The following is a 21,729-nucleotide window of genomic DNA, read 5'->3' as shown; positions in this document are numbered from 1 at the left end:
TGCCGAATTACCACACGACCAGAGACAGCAGCCCGGGGAAAAGGCTACTGAGCAAAATTAACCTTTGGTAGCAGCCTGCAATTATCTAGTCTAGATGAAATCCTGATGAAAAACACTGCTTCTCTTAAAACCAGGCTATGAAAGAGGGAGAGCCGCTCCCGTTTTCAGGCAGCTCTGGAACAACTGCCGGGCTGTTCTGCTCTCCTCCGGGGTGTCTCCCGCAGCACCCCCTGATTGCCTGTTTGCTGGAGAGGAGATGTGGCCTTATCTCGGAGCATCCTGCCCGGACTCACCTCCTGCCTTGGCAGCCTTTTCTTCCTGCAGCGTGGAGAGGCTTTCCCCCCCGCCTGGCGCGGATGCCCCGCGCTCCGCCCGCCCCGTTCGGCGGCTGTGGCGGGGCTCTCGTTCCAAACGCCCCCGACAGTCCTCGCCGGGCCGCGGCCGGTCCTGCCCCGCGCCGGCAGCGGGTGAGGCTTTACGGCCGGGGCGGAGCTCGGCTCGGCTGGGCTCGGCTTAGCCCGGCTGGGCGCCGCTGCGGCCGGGCCATGGCGGCGGGGCCGGGGCCGGAGCTGGGGCTGGATGTGGAGGAGGCGCTGGCGGCGGCGGGGCCATTCGGGCGCGGGCAGCGGCGCCTCACGGCCCTGCTGGTGTTGCTGCAGGTGAGGGCGCGGCGGGACCCCCGGGCGCTGCTTTTGGTTTCTGTTCGCACAGCCCGGGCACCATCGCGGGCACGGCGGTGCCGCTGCCGGGACATCCCCACCCCGCTCCCGGGCTGCAGGGGGCTCGGGAATCCCGCCGGGAAACGGTTTCCCGGCGGGAGCCGGGGGGTCCGTGTCCCCCCACAGCAACTCCGCCTCTGAGAACCGTCCCGGTCCCGGCCGCTGCTCCTGGGGAGGAGCCCTCCCTCCCCTGGCCGTTCTGTGCCGGCGAACATCCTCTTGCAGCCCCGCTTGGATTCGTGGGCGTTCCAAACCGGATTTGGTGCTTTTCCAAGGAGCCTGTCAAACCTCTCTCTTACCTCAGTGCTGCCTTGCGTGCTTAACTTGTCAAAGTTCATGATGTGTTTTCCTTATTCCTGTGCGCATCTCCTTATCTTGCTTGCTTTTTAAAGAGCGCCTCTTATGCTTCTGCTGATGAGGGAAATGGAGTCTAACTACAGCACTTTTTTTCTGTTTCTCTTTCTTTTTTCCTATTTTAATCTCTTCTGAAAGTGGTATGCAGAGTGCTGTCTTTAAATAGTACCCACGCCCCAGCATGCAAATATTTATCTGTTTCGCTCCGTTAGTTTTCTCTCGCTTCCTCCTGTTAGTGCAGTTTTGCGTTTTGAATGAAACACGACTGGGAGGAAGGGAGACTGTGCTGATTGATGGTTTTCTTTGTAACTTGTTTCTGCAAGAGTGTCCAAGGTAAGCACAGGATTAGATGGCCCATTAAAACAACATCCAGCCGAACGCACCATCTGAAGACTTGTGGCCCAATGAAGGGAGCCATTCTGGAGTCAAAACTTTTCCCTTAGTGGTGACATGCTAAAAATCACTAATATGTGGATATGCTTAGGGATAATGTTATTTTAAGTTAGAAAAAATAAAATCATGTGCAAAGCCTGGAAGATGTTAAAAACGTCTCGAAGCCCATCTCAATGAATAAATATACTCGTTCTAGTAAAACTTTTATGTATAAAAAAATGTAAGTATTAAATATCACCTATGAAATTATAATGAAGTTTTTAATATCTTCCTTTCCTATGTCTGGCTAAAATCTGCAAGAACAAAACGAACAACTCCACACCAGGAAGGAGGGTGTGAAGATGAATCTTCCATTGGAAGTGCACCAGCCTCTCTGGGTGGTACTTGCTGCTCCCACTGACCTTCATGGTCACATCTGGGGATTTAGACACAGTAGACTGACTGTGTTTTCTTTGGAATGCTTTCTTTGGGGAATTGTTAATTGTTAGTTTAATGAAAAGCCTGCAATATTCCATCAGGTCTCCTTGGGATTGTTCAGGGTCAGTGATTGATTGTGTTGTATTTTAAGGTATACGTGGCTTGCCAGTCGATGCTTATTGTGCTCGTGGGAGCTGTGCCCAGGTACCACATAGACCAGGAGGGAATTCCAGCGAGCAGAGCTGAGCTTGCCAAGCACATCCGTTTTGCCAGCAACTTCACATCCATCGTCACTGAGGCGAGTACTTCCTTCAGTGTCCTCAGTTCTTCTCTTCTTGGGATTTGTGCCACTGGTGCAGGACATGGCATGTGGAAAAGCCAAGCAGGGCTTAGTGTAATGTCTGGCTTATGCTACTAAAAATCTTTAGAATCCACCATTTGGCTCTTTGACTTTATTATTGTTTTTAAATCGGAAAGTATGTGACTGAATTATTAGTTTAGTTTTCCTAGTGTAAATCTAATACTTATTAATTTAGGTTGAACTTTCCGTATGTTACTTGTTTTCAGTTTTACCTTCAGCTGTTTTTAGAAAGTCATTATTAATGAAGAATGATGATTTAATTACAGTTTATAACTGGGATTGAGGATGAGCTCCTCCTAATGTCTGTTGACATAATGTCTGTTCAGTCTGTGGTGCCTGCACAATCTGCTGTGCATGTAAGCTTGGCCATGAGCTGCATTGGTTCCTTACAGAAGATGAAACCAATATGGAAATGGAACTTGTGCACCACATGTCTGGATATTTTAATGTGTGGTGAGAGCAGGAGATGGAACAGATTGAAGTTTGCTGAGGGGGACAGAAGCTTTATTCTTCATCCTTATGCCTTATGAATTCCGGGCAAGAGGCTCTGCTTGTTTTTCCCTGGTCCCTGGGCTGTAATCCCTCAGACAGGCACGAGTGACCTGAGCAGTGCTGCCAGTGCCAGAAAACAGGCTGTGTGGGTGGCTGGAGTGGTGGCCTGAACTGCTGGAGTTCTGCTGATGGAATTCTTGGAGCAGTTCTCAGTAAACTCCTATAAGACAGGTTAGCACTTGGTGTAGCTGGTGCCAAATTTTACTGCCTTCCTGTTATCTCAAGTGTGACTGTGTGATGTTTACCTTGGAGAAATGTAGTGACTAGACAGTGGAGGAATGATGCAATATTGGATCATATCCTGTGTCAGAAACAGATTTTTTTGATTAGCAAGATCACCCTTCAGTTCCAGACTTTCAGCAGGATGCCTGATGTGGGGTAGTGCTTAACTTATAACCAGAAATCAACAAATTTTAACTAAGACTGTGTTTCTAAATGTAGGAGGCAGTGTCCCTATTTTCAAAATATGTGGTAATTCCCAAGATTCATCACAACAGATTTATGTTCCCATGCATTTTGGTAACTTTAAGATTTTTTTAAAACTGTATTGTTAACAGTCTTCTTATGGAATCTTTAGATGCTGACCAGCATTTTGCTGCTAAGGGTCTAGTGAGTAAATCACACTTCCACGTGGATATAAAGAGCTGAGAGGATGTCTGTTTTGGTGAGAGCAAAATTGGCAACACTTTTGTTGGCAAGCTACAGCTCATTTTGAAAAATATTTAACAAGTTATCTTTGTGCAAATAAAATAGATGGATGCATTCTTTTAAAAGTTACATTCTTCACAGCTCGTTACATTAGACTTGTTAAAATACAAACATGCATCCACCGAGCAGCACAAGGAACAGTTTGCAAAAGCAATCTTTCCTGGTTCTGCCCTGAGAAAGGAAGCTGCTTCTGTAAAGTTTATTTTCTCTATTTTGGCATTGGAGATTAAACTTTGTGGGGATTGAATATTCTCTGTTCTGTTCTGGTTATCCAGGGGAACTGTTCTCAAAAAACCTCCAGAGCAACTCTTGACTTCTGCTTCAGGAACTAATTGTTGTAATTAATTTTGGCATAACTAAGAATTCATAAATAATAGGTCAGGCTTAGTTTATGAAAAATACAGTTGTTAGAATTGCTTCTTGATCTGGCATCAACTCAGTCCCCTGCTTTAACAAGTGATGGTGCTTAGGAAGGTGAGTTCAGGATTGGACAGTGAGTTCAGGAGCTTCTACATTTGGTGTAGAAATGGTCCCTTACTCCTGAGAAGTGGATTTTTGCAACCATATCCAGGAGCATAAAGTTGTGTGGTCTCTTGTATCAGCCTGAAATACTCTGCAGGCAAGAACTGGGAGTTTGAAATCTGGTGTGGAGTGCTAGAGTGGAGAAGGAGTGCTCTGTGCTTTTGAGAGCACATGCAGTGATATTTTTATTCTTTAGTTTTCCTGAGGGTTTGTGCCCAGGGGTATTTCATTGTTGAAGTCTCCTCAGAAAGTTAAGAAACCATAAGTTTTGGGGCTACATCTTTATCCAGTGTGACACTCATCTGCTTTTTTTGGAAATAAATTTTTCAGTAAATACACTGGGAATTATTTGAAATACTCAAATAATGATGAAATAGTTCTCTGGGTAAAGCTTTGCGTTGAATTAGTTTATTTCCTTTCCTGGAAAACGACTTAGGATTTTCTGATTCTTTCTCAAGTTGGTGGGGTCAGCAGTGTTTCTAAGTCCAGCAGTGTGTTCCTGTGAGTGTTGACTCTCCCTGTCCGTAGTACAGGGGCTGCACAAGCTCTCTGTGTGCCTTGCCCCAGCAGGAAATAGTGTTTCATTCTGATTTCAACCCACTCTGAGCTCATTTTCTTCTCTTCTGATGATTTTTGACCGCGCTGCTTCAGTTTAGCTTTTGGATGAGGTAGAAAGTACACTTTGTGAAGAAACCCATGATGCATTTCTAACTCTGGCTTGGCTATAAATGCACGTGTGCAGTGAGATACTAAAACACCAGTGAGTAGTCTGTAAGTAGGTCTTGGCATTTTTATGAAACAAGGACATTTTTCCGTAATCCCTTCCCGATTGCCTTCGAGGGTTCAGCATGTGGATGGTGGGGAAGGGCACCAGGGATCACCAGGATCAGGAAGCACAGCTGCACAGCATTAACTCCCTGAGTACTGCAGCACTGAACGTGCATTATTCTTGCTAAGGAAGGATTTTTAATATCTGTGCTTTGAAACAGCTGAGTTGGTTCAGTGCTGGGTAAGCTGTTAACAGTTCAGACTCTCCTTGTTTTAATAACCTAAGGTAAGCTGCCTGGCCAAAGCTTGGGAACTGGGGTGCAACTATTTGCACTTACTAAGTTGAAAGATTTTAATATATTACGTTGAAATTTCCTGAGGGAGAGATGTTAGGGTCTGTTGGGGAGGCAAAAACATGGCTACTGTGGGCTTACCTATCAAGCTTTGAATAAAACTTCAATGGGATATAAAACAACAAGTGGGAAATGGCAATAAAGAATTTTGATAGATTTTTCATTGTTTTTGAGGAAAGCAGCAACTTGGTGTTCATACTTTTAATAAGGATATTCTTTTTTTTTTTGGCAGTGGTACCTAATTGACCAAGAAGCCTACAAAGTAAGCCTTGCATCGTCCCTGTTTTTTGCTGGACTGCTCATTGGAAATATCACATTTGGCCCTCTGTCAGATAAACTGGGCAGGAAACCAGTGTATATCTCAGGTAGGAGCGTTAAAAGATTTTTCTTAAGCATTCTACATGGATAACATCTCTTTTCTTCCCTGCCCCTGGCCCACCCTGCTCAGAGGCTGCTCGTGGGCCCCCTGCTCTGTCAGTGATCTGTGTCAGCTTGTCACCCAGAGTGGAGCAGCACTGAAATTGTCAATACGAGTGTGCTGAGCAACACAGAGGTCACAGAATGTCGATGGCAGATGAAAAAGAACCTGGTTTTACCCTGGTTATCACTACTGGAGCGCAGTGTTCCACACATTGCCCAACCATATTGTTCCAAATGAAAAATAATTTGCCCGTTTTTGGAGGGTGAGGGGGAGCATGATTTCCCTCAACATCTCTGGAGCGGGTTCCTCCTGTCCTGGTGTTCTGCTTTCCAGACCCTTTTGCAACCAAAGGGTCTTTTTGTTTAATGAGAACACTGTGTGAAGGAAATGTCACCTTTGACATTGCAGGCCTCAAGTGTGTGCCTTGAAAATGATTGTAATTTTTGTATGATGTGATTTCAGAAAGCCAAACGCAAGACACGGGAGATGAGCACTAAAGTCTACTCACGATAGTCAGTCGCTGACTGTGGTCCCTGCTCTGTTTTGGAGTTCAAGCTGTGTAGCAGAAGTACTAATTCCATTTTATTCTGTCTCTACAGGTCTCTTTTTTGATGTCATTTTTGGGTATGTCACAGCCTTAGCTCCGAATTATGACGTATTTGCGGTTTCGCGGTTTTTTGTTGGAATCGTGAATGGTGGAATGGCTCTTGTGTCTTTTGTCCTAACACAGGAATATGTAGGAAAATCATTTTGGTCATTTACAGGTGGGATTTGGGATATATTTAATCATTGTTACTGTGACACATATTGTTCTATCAGTGCCTTATATTTTATGTTTGTACAAAGTCAAGTCAGTTGTAGAATAAATCAGATGAGTGTGATGTGATTCATCCAGGTTCTCATTTCTGTGGGAAAGGTGCCTGAATAAGGGAGATGGGAGTGAGTTTGTTTGATAGGTAGCAAAACTGAGGTTTTCAAATTGATACACTAATTCCTAAAATTTCTCAATTTGTACACTGCATTACGTTAAAAAAGAAAACAAATGTTTTGGCAGATCCTGCCAACTTCTCCTGTGTGATACCTTGGGAGGGTATTCTGGGAAAAGTCTCTGTGAACCACAAAATGAGCTGGTGCCTGGACAGTGTTTTTTCCACTGCTGAAAGTGCTGACCATCCAGTATTTTTAAATGTCCTTTTCTCATATGCCAATGCCGAGACTTAAAATAAGTTTAACACTTGGATGTCAGACAGTTTCAAAGCTGGAGTAGCTCAGGCTGTAACGCCTTTCTGGCAGACACAACATGGGGAAAAACATAGTCCAAACGCTGGCTTTCTGTGTCTGTGATGAGCATATTTCTCTCCCTCATTTATTCAGTTGCCTCGTTTTGCTGTTTTTCTTACTTTTTTCTCTGAGCTCCTGGGGGTGTATGAGGCAGTTGTGGTTTAGTTATAACCTTTCGCCTTTTTTTTTAAGTACTGAATTTTCCTCTTCTGAGTTCACTTTTCTGACTTGTGCTTTCTCTCTCTCTCTCTTTCCCGCCCTTCCTCCTCCCTTGCCCGGTTGTCTCTCTCTGCTCTTCCCAGACTCCTCCCTGCAGGGCCAGCCTCCCGATGGATGGACAAGCTGGGCCATTTCCTGCTGCTTGTTGCTCTAGGTGCTCTCTTCCAGTTGTGCTCAGCGTTGGGAAGGAGGGGCTGAGGGAGAGGGAGATGCTGGATGCAGCTCAGCTGTGTCAGAGCAGCTGTCGGGATGTTGGTGTGAGCTGGGCTCTGTGGGACACAGCTCCGAGTGTCTGCGGGCCACAGGATCTCCTGTTTGGCTGCAGAAGGTTTGTTGCTGGGCTTTTGGAGTTCCAGTTGACCCCGTATTTTAAACACTTTTCTTTATGTTAGTTCATCAGAAATCTGCTGTAATAAACCCCAGGATTGGCAGCTGGTTTTGTACTGAGCTCAGTCCTCGTACTTCTGTAACTTCCAATTTCTGCTCCAGCCTGCTGCTTCTATTCAAGATTTCCCCAACAGACCTAAATAAATCACTTGCTCCCAATGCTTCCCCTCCTGTCCTCAGGTTTTCTCTTTAGTGTCTAAGTTCCTGTTCATGTCTTGCTCTCTCCTATGTCCCACTCTTTTATTTTTTTAAAGGGGAAAAAAAACCCCCAACCCTCCCATGCTCTACGCAAAGCTGTTCTTCATTGGGATTCCATGTTACACTTAAGCCAGCTGGTTCACAAGTGCTGTAAAGATAGCTCATAAAATTGCTGTTTTATTTAGGAATTTCAGGCTTCTGCTTTAAGAATTTTTTCCCTTTTGCCAATGGTTTTCTGTGGTGACTGGCTTGCTCTTGTTTTTTTCAGGTTCACTAACTAATGTGACATTTGCAGTTGGCATTGCTGTTTTTGCTTTGCTGGGTTACTGTATCAGAGAGTGGCGCTACCTCGCCTTGGTGTCCAACACTCCAGGGGTCTTCTTCCTCCTCCTCTCTTTGTAAGTGGTTCACGTGCATTCTCATGATAAGGAAAAAAATATGCAGTAATGAACCTTGTCACCATTTGAGAGGGCTATAAAGGAGGGTGACACTTTTCTGTAGGGTTCTGTGAGCCAAGCAGGAGTTAAAACTCTGTTGTGCAGGAAGAAGGGGTGTGAAGTGAAGCAGGAAGTCGGGGTTACCCAGCAGACAGGCTTGTGTTTCTGTGTGTTGTTACAGCTGTGGTGGCCAGTGCTGCAGAGAGCAGCTGTGTGCCAGCTGTCCAAGGAAACTCAGTTACAGATCTGCTTGGGAAGGGAGGGGAAGGCCGGCCAGAGGCTGTGAGCTGGAGCATCTGCCAGGGACAGGAATGCTGCCTTCTGCCAAGGCAGGGCTTCAGAGCTTGGGAAGGGATTGTAGAGTTCCTCTCTGTGAGACTCAGCATGCAAAGGGAACTAAGTGAGAGCACTAGGAATTGCCTTTTTAGTGTGATGTGTTGTGTATCTGCTTGCTTTTGAGGTTCCTTGTGTCTATTCCTAGCACTGCTGTGCTTGGGTGCTCCTATTTAGAATTCCCACACTGACATTATCAAAAAAATGATTATAAAATGCATCAGTATTTAAGGAATTAGATGCTAGCTTTGTCTGGGCTGTGTTCTTAGAAAATGTTCTTTTAATGTATCAAGTAATGCACCTTGTATTCTCCTGGTCACTAGTTAAAGCTGTAGAAGAAATAAAAGAATAGCGTAGTATTTTGCCTGCACATATAGCGTAGTATTTTGCCTGCCAGGAATGTCTAGCACACGGCACAGATGGGAAAAAGCTCTTCTGATTTCCATTATTTTTTAGATAGATCTGCTCTTGAATTAAGTTCTGTTAAAGAATGCAGTAAAAAAACCCACCTCGCTTCCTGTAGTCAAGGAAAACAAACTCTGCGGGCAGCACAAAGAATTTCTGCATGATGTGTTTTCCTCTGTAGTGTTCTGTTTCTGATGGAGTAGAATTACTTCCCCAAAAACTAAAAATGCTGGGATCCTCTGAGGTAATGAAAGTTTAGTTTGGTTGTAGGATGTATATATCTGTTAAGAGTACTGGAGAAAATAAATGTTGAGTTAAAAATATTCCATTCCTTATTTTATGGCTCATATAAAAGCTGCCACAGAGGAAAAAGAAAAGCTGGAATAATGAACTGAAGTTGTGGAAAGCCAGGATATTCTGATTATACGTGGGAATAAGAGATTTAAATCTTATATGAGCAGTGATGAGCTGGTACTGGAGCCTGACAATTAATTCCCCAGTAAGGTTTCTTTCCTTCTCTCTGCTCCAACTTGGAGCCCTTCCTGTAGTGGAGAAGCTTGAAATAAACTTTGTGAAAACCAGGTTTTGTTCAGGATGTTCAAATAGTAGAGGTTTGAGATGCTTCCTTGGCCATGCTATTGTAGCATTGCCTAAGAAGTCAGTTCAGCAGGAGTCAAGAATGAGATGTAAACTTTTCTAACATGACTGAGTGCATTGTCAGGCATCTCCCAGGGATCCATCTGTAAGGTTTAACTGTATTATCACCAGGCTGCCTGGAACTGAATGTGCAGAACAGTACAACTACAATGTGTTCCTCTGGATTTTGTATTGGTATTTTTATCCAAGTATCGATTTGCAAAATGGTAAGATTGACTTTAGAGCAGTGAATGAACTTGTCATTGTTGCTCTTCTGTTCCCTCCTGTTAGCATGCTCCCAGAATCTCCACGGTGGCTGTACTCCCAAGGGAAAACAGCAGAAGCTGAAGACGTGTTGCAATATATTGCCCTTTGTAATGGAAAAGAAAGATTAAATCTAAAATTGAAACCCAGTGCAGGAACTCTGAGGAAGGATGAATTGGCACCTGGAATCCTGAACTTGGTGAAACAGCCGGTCCTTCGGTGGCGAACCATCCTTCTGATGTACATCTGGTGGGTGACAGCAAGGTGCTGAGGTGTTGGGGGTGAATCAGACACGAGGAAGTAATGAACATTTTCACCCTTTTCTCTAAAAAGTAGTATCTTTAAAAAGCACAGAACATCAATGTGTCATAAATGCGTCGGTTGATGGTAGACAATAATCCTGCGAAGTGCTGTGTTGCAAGGTTGCTGTTCTGTCATTGTTGCTGTTGTGTTTTATTTTCAGTATGTTACTTAGAAACCGCTTCAAAACCTACTAAGAAATAATCTGGTGAGAACATAATATTTACTTAGAGTGAAATGAGAAGCTGAAGCAGAAATTACTGAGAGGATGTGTGTTTGAACCAGCCTTGGGAAGAAAAGGGCTGCACGGATTAGGCAGCCACAGAGATCTGGATTAAGAAGAAGAGTTAAGAGCCTGAAATTACATTTCACAGGTTCAGTGCAGGAAAATTGTGAGCAAGGTAAAATACAGGTTGCATAGATTTATATTAGGTGCTGTCTTGAAAAGTGATACAACTGTACCAAGTTACTGTAATTAAATAGGAGCTTTTCTCATTGCCTTATTTCCCTTCCAGGAGGATCTCAGAGTTGTCTTCCTACCATGTACCTCAATATAGCTAATCCATAACTTGGCATAATTTACCTTTTAAATGCTTTCATAGTCCTAAAGACTAGTTCTGTTAATAATATAACTTTTCTGGTTATTTTTAGGTATGTCTGCAGCTTTGTGTACTATGGACTAACTTTAAATGCTGGTGAATTAAGAGGAAATCTCTATTTAAACGTGGCTCTTTCTGGTCTTGTAGAAGTTCCAGCATTTCCTCTCTGCATGTTTTTCATTGAGAAATCCTGGTAAGAAAAACTTATTTCCTAGTTCTCTGCATGTATTTGTAGATACCCTAGAAAAATATTAACATTTTTCTCAGTCAGATACTTCACTTCTTCTAAACAGTGTTGGTTCTTTGGGGATTTACTCTGCTGTAGGAGTTTCTGCACTTGATGCAGAAATGAGACTGGTTTTCTACATCTTTGCTTTTTTTAGTTTTGTTCAGATCTTACATTACTCCGGAGATAAGCTCTTCAATGATTAACGTTATTAAAAAATTTTGGTCTTTATGGAAAGAAGTGAGTAGCCTAGTTATTTAAGTACCTATAGGTTATATATCTCTCTTACATATTTTATTCAGAATAACATGGTTTTGTAGTGCCTACCAACTGCAGTTGAAAGCAGTTTTCAGCATTGTTCATTTTTACCTAATCTCACTTCAAAGTTCTCTTAGAAAAGAACTGTTCAATTTTCAGGAAGGCACGGATGATCCATGTCTGTGTATTTTCATACTTCTCAGTGTGCTTGGAGGCCATCCTTTGTGTGGGTGTTTTTTTCCGAAGCCCAAAAATTCTGACCACTGAGGGCTCCTCAGGGTTTCGTGTAACCTGCACATTTGGTGTCTTTGTAACGATACTTTGGTCTCACTGAGGTCAGTGGCAAAAAGCCACAAGATGTGAAGCACTGACCAAGGTGCAATGGATTTAGAGCTGTTACTTGTGCTGCTGTGTACTTCAGTACTTTGGTAATTTGCAGACAAACTGAAAAACACTGGAGGGCCTTGTTTCCATCTTTACCCGGGTGCTCTTTTCCTTCCAGGTCTGGAAGACGTAAAACCATGACGTGTTTTCTGACATTTGCAGGGCTTGCCTGTGTGTTTACCATGTTTTTACCAACAAATGCTGGTAAGTGTGTGCTGCTGGCAAAGCAGAAGTTGGGATAAAAGCTGACAGAACAGCTTGATGGACACTTTGTGACCGAGCGTACAAGGCCCTGGTGCCCTATCCATTTACACCCCTCTCTTCTCTTTTTGGGGCTGGTCAGGGAGACAGGGGCTTGTCTATATTCCTTTTAACTCCTTACAGGCATAATTTGGCTGTGTTAGTTGACTAAGTTGGTCTGGCTGTAAGCCCTTGGCTCTCTGAAGGCCAGCCCAAGGTGTCCCATTCTGTCTCAGATACTGACCCTTCATTCATTGATCACTATTAAGCAGTTCACCTTAAAGTGCTGGATTTCATAGCTAGACCACTGTGCAGTGTAATCTTGGTTTGGATCTTGACAGTGTGAGGTGCCAAGCTTAATTTTACAGTGGTTTTGGTGGCGTGTGGTATTTACAGAAATACAAAACGAACGTTTTCCAGAATTAGAAGTTCAATTCATCATTAAAAAGCACCACTAAAAAGCTTTAAAAAATAATTTTGTTCTTGAGAATTAGAAATGGAAGTCAGAATTGCAGTATGGAAGCCACAGGGATGGCAGGAAGCTTGCTGCCTTTGTCAGACTCGGCTGGGTATTGCCGTGTTATGCAGTTGTGAGGATAGCTCGTGGTAACAGTGGAGCATCATCACATGTGTTTCCCTTCTCAAAAGATGTGTTATTCTCTGACATTGTCAGTGACATTCACAAAATGTTCGGTTTTGTCTTTTCAATTTTATTTCCATTCCAAGTACGTTGTTTTCTATGCCAGTATTTATTTTAGCTACTGAAAACTTAGGTCTGTGTGACACTAACAAGTAGAAGTGGCTGCTCTCTGCTTGTGTTTTTCTTAACGTCCCATCAGTAGAAATACTTCAGCCTTAACAGTGTTCTGATTGAGAGCACCAGCTCTGTGATCCCAAAGTAGTCTCCCATAGGCTATGTTTATCCTTAACAGATATAAATGCTGTCTGGCATCCAGTTCTAATTGATCTGAGAAAAGGCTCAGGAAGAAAAGCAGACGGAGAGAAAATGTCCCATAATCTGATATGCCATTAATTCAAGTCCTCAGACGTTTTGTTGCTCCTTCTATTGAGGCAGTGTCTTCCTTTATTCCAACAACTTTGCTCTTTGTGCTTCTCTTTATGAATTTTAAAACAAAATGATAGAAAAGCAGTAGGGTAATAATTCCTGAAGAGTTCCTTATTTACAGGAAGTCTTCTGCCTTTTCCAGTTGATTTGTCTTTAATCCCATTAAAACATCTGACTTGGCACTGTGGTGAGAGTAAAGCTGGCTCTTGGCCCAGAGTGATCTGTGTCAGTTCAGAAGAAAGAAATTTGGTTCCAAGCATGATGAAGATGAGTCACTTTGGATGAAACAAGGATTGCTGCAGCTCCAGTCTGACCCTCCCATTACTATTACATTTGTCTAAGTCTCTGTTCTTCCGAGTGATTGATAAGATTCTTGATTTTATTACAAGGGATTTAAGGTTTTAATGAGATGCTGGGCACCTGCCTCTCATGTCTGTAACCTTTGCTTGATTTCTAAATAACTCTGCTAACTTGTGAATGAGAATCTGATCAGAATGATTTCCCCTGTGGAATAAGCCAAGAGCATTTCTGATATTAAAGATGTGTACTGAATTGGAGACTAAAATTCTGCCAGTGGTTATGTAAAGACTGATATAACCCTCAGCTCCCTCTTTCCTTATCACTTAAAATTCATCAATTAGTTTGTGTATCAGACTGGAAGATGGTGAGGGAGAGTGGCAGTGGAGGGGCAATGGAGCTGTAATACTATTTTCTTTCAAAAGCTGCTGTAGAGCAGAAAGACCATCTGCATTTTGTGTCTGCTTTATACTGCAGCAAGCAAAGGAGACTCCCAGTCTAGGGGTAACTGGATTTTAGCTTTCATTGAGATTTATCTGTTTGTGCATAATACCTTTTTGTGGCTTTCCTTGATATGCTTTCCACTGCAGCAGGAAAGAGAATTTGCAGTTCTTCAAATCGATTTTACCTCAGCTCTAGTTAATGTTGAGTATTTTGTGCTGAGAATGACCCTTTCATGGGTGGGTACTTTGTCTGAAGTAAGTTTAAAGACTCCTTCAGTCTCAAAAGTCCTGCTCAAATGAACTTTTACTCGTGAAGGTGACTGACAGAGGGTGAATCTACCTAATAGCACTGGGAGGACCAGCTTCACACCTTTCCATCTGGCAACTGTGTGTAATATTCCAGTTCTTCCCGTGTAAAAGGAGAACTTGGGTGAAAATGTTGCGTCTGTTTTGCATGAATTACAGAAATAAGCGCAAAAATGCATCACACTTAAAGAAATTAAATCAAGTTTCTGGATTTCAGTTTACATACAGATGAATTTCTTCATCAGTTGAAACAGAATCTGACTGGATGAATTATACTGAAAGTACTGATGGGCAAAACTAAAAGAAAAGCAACTGAGAAGCAATCAGAGTTTCCCATGACTTAACGAACATTATTTGATCCAAATCAAAAACGCTGAACTCAGTGCTAAGGAAGGGAACCTGAAATACAGCTAATCAGAATACTTGTTCTTTTTTCATCTAAAAAAGTATTACATTCTCTTTTTATTAAAACATATGGTGTGAACATAACCATAACCAAAATCACGTTAATGAAAGCCAGGTTTCTTTTGGACTCTAAAAGATGCACACTTCCATTTGGCCAACCAAACTCTGTCTTCTTAGTAAACCTAGTAAATGCATTAGCATTTGTTCTTTCCAATTACAGAACTGTCACAATTTTAAGTCCCAACAGGGTGTCCTTGGGGAGCAAATAAACTGTTGAGGTGAATGAAGTTCCATGGTTTTAATCTAATAAACTAGTCAAGAAGGGTACGTTGTCTGTGGTTGTCAAAGGACACAGTTACCTGGGAAGATGTTCTGACTGCAGAGCTGGAAGCAGCAGCCCTTCCTTTAGACATGTGATAGTTTGACAGTTTCCAAACAAACAAACAAACAAAAAGGATTTGATTTCCTTTGTCCTAAATACAATTTTCTTAAGCTAGTTTAAGAAACTAGCTTGGTTGGGAAGAGCTGAGATACTGCTTTTGTGCTCGTAGTTGAAAAATGTCTGGGTTAAACACTGCTTTTTGTGACAGTCTCCAATTTGTGTAAAAAGAAATTTGTGTAAAAAAAAAAGAAATTTGTGTAAAAAAAGAATAAGAAAAGAGACTCTTCATGCTTACATCCTGTTTTCTCTTTCCTGAAAGGTCTCCTCCTGGGTCCCACTTTGTTAGCTCTGTGTGGAAAAATGATGGTCAGTGCTGCTTTCAACATCCTGTATATTTATACATCTGAGCTGTACCCAACAGTGCTGAGGTAATTTAGCAGAGCTTCTGGGTAAATGAAATTGTTTTCCATGCTCGGGATTGCAGGTGTGCTTTAGCATTTATCTGTAATTATTTTTACCTGAAATAACTGTATGAGTTCTTTCTGTAAGTAAGGCAGCTCGCCAGGGCTGGAAAGGGCTTCTCCAAGTAGTCACACATTTTGCACCAATGCACTTTTCCAGGCTGTTTGGGGAAATTTGCTCTTGGTCTGAATCCAGAGCAAAACCATGAAAACCAGCTTCTTGTGCTGCAGTGCTTGGTGATGTGTTTATCATTTCTACTATTGATTTTTGGGAGTACAATTACAGGGAGCAAACCCAAACACAATGATGTGATGGAAGTGTGTGCTACCTTAAAAATAAATGCAGACTGTGCAGTAAGGACTAGTTACAGTCCTTTTGTGTGCTTACATCTCCCATATGACTTAGTTTGCCTGCTGGAAAGCAAGTTCTTTTCTATATCTTTGTTATTTAATTAAATATTTATAATGCAGCCCATTTTAATAGTATCTATATGACAGTCATTTGCTCTACACCATTTAATTAATGGTGTAGAGCTAAAAACCTTAATTTATTTTTCATAGTTCTTACCAACTCTCTGTGAAGTTACTCTCCTGTTGTCCCAAGATAAATCTGAGATAGGAAAACATAATACAGAGTCTTGTTCTTCTCACCCTCATGTTGGTCCCATGTGATTTTCTGGATGTGCTCTAAGTACGTGCTCAGACTTTGAGCCACATTGCATGAGTCAATCAAGAATAGCAACTGCAAATGTACTCGAAAAAACTGGGCCCAGTTTAGAGAGAGCAGGAAAGTTGAAAGGTGATGTGGAGTAGGAAGGTGTCCCAGCTGGTAGATGTGGCTGTAGTGAGTTAGGATGGTGACACAAATCACTTGAATCCAGGGCTTTGGGGGGAAATGAAAAAACAAACAAACAGAAAAGTTGGGGGACTCCTTGGATTGGTTTTTTTTTTTTTTTTTTAATAATATCACAGTTCATAAATTACCATGTTAGGGAGCCATAAAAGCTGGACTGTGGATGCAGCTTCAGCAGTACCACTGATGAGGATGGAAGTGGAGTGACTGTTTGTAGATACTGAGCTTGTGGTTCTTGGCACAGGTTTAGGTTGACTATGCACGTCCCAGGCACACTGACTGCAGGTGGATGTGGGGGATTGTTTGCATTCTCCCCATCCAAACTTCAGACCCTCCTTGTTTTCCTTTTCTTTTTTTGAGCACATTTGATTTTTGTTTGTTTGTTTCCCTGTCCCCTCTACTTTTCAGGAATTACGAACCAAGAAAATTAAATCTGAAAATGTGTTTAATTTATCAGCTTCTGCTTGTTTTGCTGTGTTTTCATGCTACACTGTCTCCTTAAGTCGTGCTGATGCCTGGTGCCAAGTATGTGACAGCTCATGCCTAGCAGGAATTACAGCAGCATCTCTGTGTGTATGAAACGAAGTAATTTTCATGAGGAATATTAAAAAAAAAATCAAGTAAAGTGCTGCTTCATTTGAGAATCTGCACTAATATTCTGGCAAAAAAAAAGTACTTTGTATGGCAAATTCACAGACTACCAGGGGAGAAAATGTAAGGAGAAAGACAGTTAAAAAAAATAGTAACTATATTAGACCAGTTTAGTAATGTGACAAACTGATACATTAAACCACATGAACATTCCTGACATGTGACAATTTATACATTTTAAAAACATTTGATAAGTCTCTGGTCCTTTTAATTGCAAATATTATAGTTTCTGCAAGAGAAGTGGTGTGACGGGTGAGTGTTAAATTTAAAGCAAAACATCAGCACCACCTGGTGGTCTCTGCAAAGCTTTGTAGTGCTCCTGGATCAGTCCTGGGATGAGACGTACATTCAAAGGCAGAGGAGGTGGAATAACTATTTTTTTGCCTTTTTTTTTTTTTTTTCAGATGGATGTTTTGCAGAAAAATTAAACGTCTTCAGTATTACTGCTCTGTATTTAAACTTACTATTTTAAGTATGAGGATTGTTGGGCCTCTGTTTTAAGTTAACTGGTACATGCAGCAGTGACAAATACACCTCATGGTATAAACAGGGCAGTGCTGCAGGCTGGGGAGTCTTTGGGCTTGGGGCTTTTTTTTCCTTTTTGATGTGTCATTAAAATACCTGCTGGGGAATGAAAAAAAAGTTAAAAATAGAAAATTTCACTGCTGTTGCATTTTGGACAAAGAGGAAGGTTATCTTTGGGAACAAATTGTAATCATAGCTCACTAATATAGATGTAAAAACTCATGGGGCTTTTTCTTGAGAAAGTAGTTGCAAAATGATGACATCCTTGTGTGTCTTGGGTGAAAACAGAGTGAAGCCATTGCCCTGCCAAGGACAGCTTTTCTTGCTCATTTTCAGTAATTATTAAACTATTTGATTATTTTCACAGTGGGGAAACTATCCTTGGGTCTTTTCATAACTGCTTTCATTTTGCATTGGAATGGCAATGATCCGATTGGCATTTAGGATCACATTTTACCATATTCCCTCTCAGCAGAAAGTTAAGAAGCCAGCAAACCTCTGGGCATGGACAGGCTTGGGATCTGTGGGAAGGAATGGTTCACACACAGACTGGTGTGTCCCATCATGCAGGGATTTTGTTGGACAGGGAGGTGCTTGGCCTTGTCTTGTGGGGTTTGGGTTGATGTGGCCTAACTGTGAGGAAATGTGGGTTGCTATTTTCCTTTTCCCAAGAGGACTTGATGAGAGAAAAGGTTGCCTTTTCTGTTTATTTTACTCCAAAGTCACTGGCCTCTCATCAGCTCCTTCCACCTGTTTCCCTTCACCTGGCAAAGGGCAATTAGGAAGGGACATGCAGGTGGGTGATATTGGGATACCAGTGACCCGTGTCACCACTCTCCTCATCATTCTTAATCCTGTCACTGTCTTCCTGTCTTTGGAGGAGGGAAAGGGTGAGCAGGAGGGGGGAAAAAAGATGAGCAGGAACAGCTCAGCTCAGCAGCGAGCCTGAGGATGATGATGAATGAGAGGAAGGAACCAAGCGATGCAGAGAGAGCAGCCACCATGACCTTGTTACCATCTCGCTGGTGACTGGTGCTGACACCCATCTCTGAAGGGCTGTGAAATCCTGTATTTAGGAATGATACAGAGATGGAAGAGTTTTTGCAATTGGTCAGGAAATTAAAGACTGAGGACTTTTGAACTTTCCTTTGAAGAGGATCTTGCTGTTCTAAGCCATGATTATCACAGTCTGGATGAGATTATTTTAAACTTATCTGAAAATTGAAGGGAGCACAGAATTCAGCAGCTCCTGTAGTGACACATCTGGCCAGATGTTTTCAAGCTTCTCACTGGCAGAGAGTTATTTTCTGTTTGGAGGTAAACACTGACTTTTCATCTGTGCACCCCGAGGTGGCAGAGGAGAGGCTGCTGCAGCTCAAGCTGGAGATAAGATTCAGCATCTTCTCTCTGAAGATCCTGCCACATTTTGAAATCCTTCCCCATTCAGGGATGCCCAATTAAATTGCCCTAGGGTGCAGGTTGGAAAGCCTCTCTGTTGGTTGATTGAAGGGTTGATTGCACAACAGGGTGGTTTTGGGAGCGTTTGAAAGAGTGTGATTTTACCTTACCTGCACCCAGTTGAGGAAAGTCTTTGGAGTAACCACTGGAGGTCTTTAAAAACTTTATTTAAATTCAAGATTACTGATAACTTAAAATATATATATATATATATATATATAAAAGTTGGCTCGGACACTGCCACCACATGTTCATGCATGATTCAGCTGTGTATTCTGAAAGTACAAACTTTGCATCCTTTGTTCAAAACAGAAATGCTGGCTTGGGTGTCTGCTCCATGTCTTGCAGATTTGGGGGCATTTTGGCTCCATTTGTGCCATCAATGGTAAGATTATTTTCAACTTTTTTATGTAACTCAGATTTATTAAATTCTCTCAAAAGCACTTTACTGTTTTTTGTATCATGTCCACCCCTATTCCTTGGAAAAAAAAATTGATTTTATGAAAAATTAAATAGTGTTCACTTGATTTCAAGAATGAGTGAACAATGCTTAAAAATACCTAGTATTTTGTCATTTTTGGAAATAGTCTAATGTTTTATGTTGTCACTATTTCATCTCTGAGTGAAATGGTTGCCATGTAATGCCTTTGGTACTGCTAAGGCTCACTCCGTATCTGAGTTTTCTTAGACATGTGAACAAAGCTTTTATATGAAGCTGTTTCTGTGAAATGGCATTTATTGGGTTTCTTTCCTCTACCAGAATATGGATAATTGCACAAACTGCTGGAGTGACAAGCTGTAGTCTTCTGGTTTTGACTGCGGTTTGTGTTTTTTGAGAGCAGGCAAGAATGCTGGGTTTTTACTCTGGGTTTTTGATTTCAGAAGTCTCTCAGTCCTTCTATACCGTTCGTGGTGTTTGGAATCACTGGACTATCTGCAGGATTCCTGACTCTCCTTCTGCCAGAAACACTAAATAATCCAATTGCTGAGAGCATCGACGACCTCCAGAGTCCCAGATACCAAGTGCTTAAAAATGAAGAGACAGAGTAATTAAATATTTTTTTTTTTGATAACTTTGCATTATTTTCCCCTCTATCTTATGTGAACTAGGGCTGACCTGCATCTTGGTCAGACTGTGCATTAACAAACATGAAGTCTTTAGAGCCATCCTTCTCCTGCATTCAGTAGAGATGAAATCTATTCCTTGGCTCTTAAGGATGAAAAGGCTCCACAACATTCATCTGTAGGTCTTACATTATGTATAAATGAATATGATTTTGTTTCTTTTAAGGGAAAACAGGTTTTAAAAAGACAGTCTGAAATAATCAGCCACAATACTTTCAGTAACATTCCTCTGCTTTTACAGGAAAACAACTAGGCATATTTTTTATATATTGGATTGTGCCTTTTTGTCATGTTTACAGTGGAACATAATCTACTATTAATACATATCTGAGCATTTTATCCTTCATTAGTCTCCTGGGTTAAAGCCATTTTAAGTGTTTTCCTGTTGTTGATATGCAGTAAATGAAACTTCTGAAGTGGGAAATGAAATTTTTGTTTGATTCAACAAGTAATAGAATAGAAAATGTAAAGTATATCCCCTCAGTTTGGGAATGGTTTCCCAAAAGAATTAGTCTTAAAAGGGAGGGGTAGGGGGGGATTTCTAGAAGAAAGGAATTGGTATCTTAGAATTAAGCAGGCTTAGTGTAGAAGTAAAAGAATATGTGGTTTTCTTATGTTTTTTCTTTCTATGCTATCTTGTTAATGATCTGGTAATTATTGTACTTAATCAGTTTAATTATACTACACACACTATTCTGCTCTCTTTCTATGCCTAATACAGAGTAATACTGCATTCAGTTGAACTGGAAAAAAAACCCAACAGCTTCTGTGCTTTTCAAATACCACTTCACTTCTAATGTTTAAAAAAATCAATGAATTCTGGTTTTCACCTTTAATATTAGGCTATGAAATAGGACAAGGCAAAGAAGATATGTAAAACATTTTTCAGCAATTATTTCTCTTCTGTCTGACAGGCAAAGCAGTTAGAAGAAAACACTTGAGTTTGAGGCCTGTCTGGTGGAAAATGAAGGCTCCATTGAGAAGATGCTGTAACAGCTGAAGGGCAAAGTGCTGCTCCCTGTGTCTGACAGGAAACATTGCAGGACTCATGTATAATGCTGTTTGTAGCATGTTGAACAGCTCTGTGTGGAGGCACACTGAGAAGATGGAAGGAGTTGATCAAAGCTTGTGAGAACAGAGCTGACAAATCTGTGCATTAATTTAATGACTTAACAAAAGCCCACTTCAGAGGTTTGGACTTCTCTACAGCTTCTTGAAGTGAAGTATTAATTTATTTTACAGGACGTAATTGCCAGCTTCAGATGAAGCTATGATGTTGTAATTGAAGTGATGTATAATTTAAAATTTAGATGGCCTTATATATTCTGTCAAGCTGGAAATGTGAAAGGGAGCAGCATCCTGTATATGCCAATTTTCTCTACAGGTTTTTTGCCTCTAGACTACAGTGTATACCTCACAGTGTGAAGAGACCAAAGATCTGTGTGGGTTGTTGGCCTTATGTCTAGCATAAGAAACCTGAGCAGGAGATCTGAAAGGAGAATGAATGGATTCTGTTGTGGGAGACAGCAAGTTTTTGTTGGAGAAGATGCCTTAAATGAAAAATAATACTATATTGGAAAAATTGTCAGGACTTGAAGAGGTGCATTTAAAGGAGAGGATGAGTAATCTTTTAGACAAAGGTTATTAAGTTCTAGCTGTACATGTGGAATGAGAAATTATTGAGCATGAGTTATATATTGTATAATATATGTAGTAATATATAATCCCACATATTTCACATATCAGTTGGAAATTCTTCCTGCAAGGGAACAGTGTTTGGTTAACAGTTAATATATTTACATTGGAAAAGAGGCATCACAACTGTTAGAGATTTTTTTTATGGCAAACACAATTTTGTTATTAAAAAGACAATTATTTTAACATCTGTATTATGAGTGCTGCTTTTTCCAGGATGTTTACCCAGGCTTTTTTGAAGAATACTTGTACTGTTTTGATTTTGGCCCTTTATCTAATGTGTTGATAGCAAAAGGTTACTGCTGGGCCACTGTGTTTTGAGAAGTT

At 41.5% G+C, this 21,729-nt stretch overlaps 1 protein-coding gene across 4 annotated transcripts; it reads left to right on the top strand.

Moving 5' to 3' along the window:
- Window positions 1-565: 565 nt before the first annotated feature.
- Window positions 566-21,723, top strand: LOC108502782 (solute carrier family 22 member 15-like). Of its 4 annotated transcripts, none has more exons than XM_017826072.1 (12): window positions 566-659; window positions 2,035-2,181; window positions 5,380-5,512; window positions 6,168-6,332; window positions 7,922-8,051; window positions 9,756-9,977; window positions 10,680-10,820; window positions 11,614-11,699; window positions 14,954-15,062; window positions 18,895-18,967; window positions 19,465-19,628; window positions 20,622-21,723. In XM_017826072.1, the coding sequence occupies exons 2-12, from the start codon at window positions 2,056-2,058 to the stop codon at window positions 20,632-20,634; spliced, it is 1,362 nt and encodes a 453-aa protein (XP_017681561.1). In that variant the 5' UTR covers window positions 566-659; window positions 2,035-2,055; the 3' UTR covers window positions 20,635-21,723. The 4 variants fall into 4 exon arrangements, with proteins under 4 accessions (XP_017681561.1, XP_017681562.1, XP_017681564.1 ...); XM_017826073.1 differs by lacking the exon at window positions 566-659 and adding an exon at window positions 7,152-7,222 and having other exon boundaries at window positions 892-2,181; window positions 6,168-6,192; XM_017826075.1 differs by lacking the exons at window positions 566-659; window positions 18,895-18,967; window positions 19,465-19,628 and having other exon boundaries at window positions 892-2,181.
- The last annotated feature ends 6 nt before the right edge of the window (window positions 21,724-21,729 follow it).

This window comes from Lepidothrix coronata, unplaced genomic scaffold (assembly GCF_001604755.1).
Source record: "Lepidothrix coronata isolate B3197 unplaced genomic scaffold, Lepidothrix_coronata-1.0 Scaffold124, whole genome shotgun sequence".
Lineage (NCBI taxonomy): Eukaryota > Metazoa > Chordata > Aves > Passeriformes > Pipridae > Lepidothrix > Lepidothrix coronata.
The sequence above is the reverse complement of the archived record's forward strand: the minus strand, read 5'-3'. Positions and strand labels throughout refer to the sequence as shown.

Excerpts from the sequence above, each read along its gene's own strand:
- LOC108502782 (XM_017826072.1), top strand. The coding sequence starts at position 2,056 with ATGCTTATTGTGCTCGTGGGAGCTGTGCCCAGGTACCACATAGACCAG. Across the intron at positions 2,182-5,379 it reads TCACATCCATCGTCACTGAG|TGGTACCTAATTGACCAAGA; the intron begins GCGAGTACTTCC and ends TTTTTTTGGCAG. Across the intron at positions 11,700-14,953 it reads GTTTTTACCAACAAATGCTG|GTCTCCTCCTGGGTCCCACT; the intron begins GTAAGTGTGTGC and ends CTTTCCTGAAAG.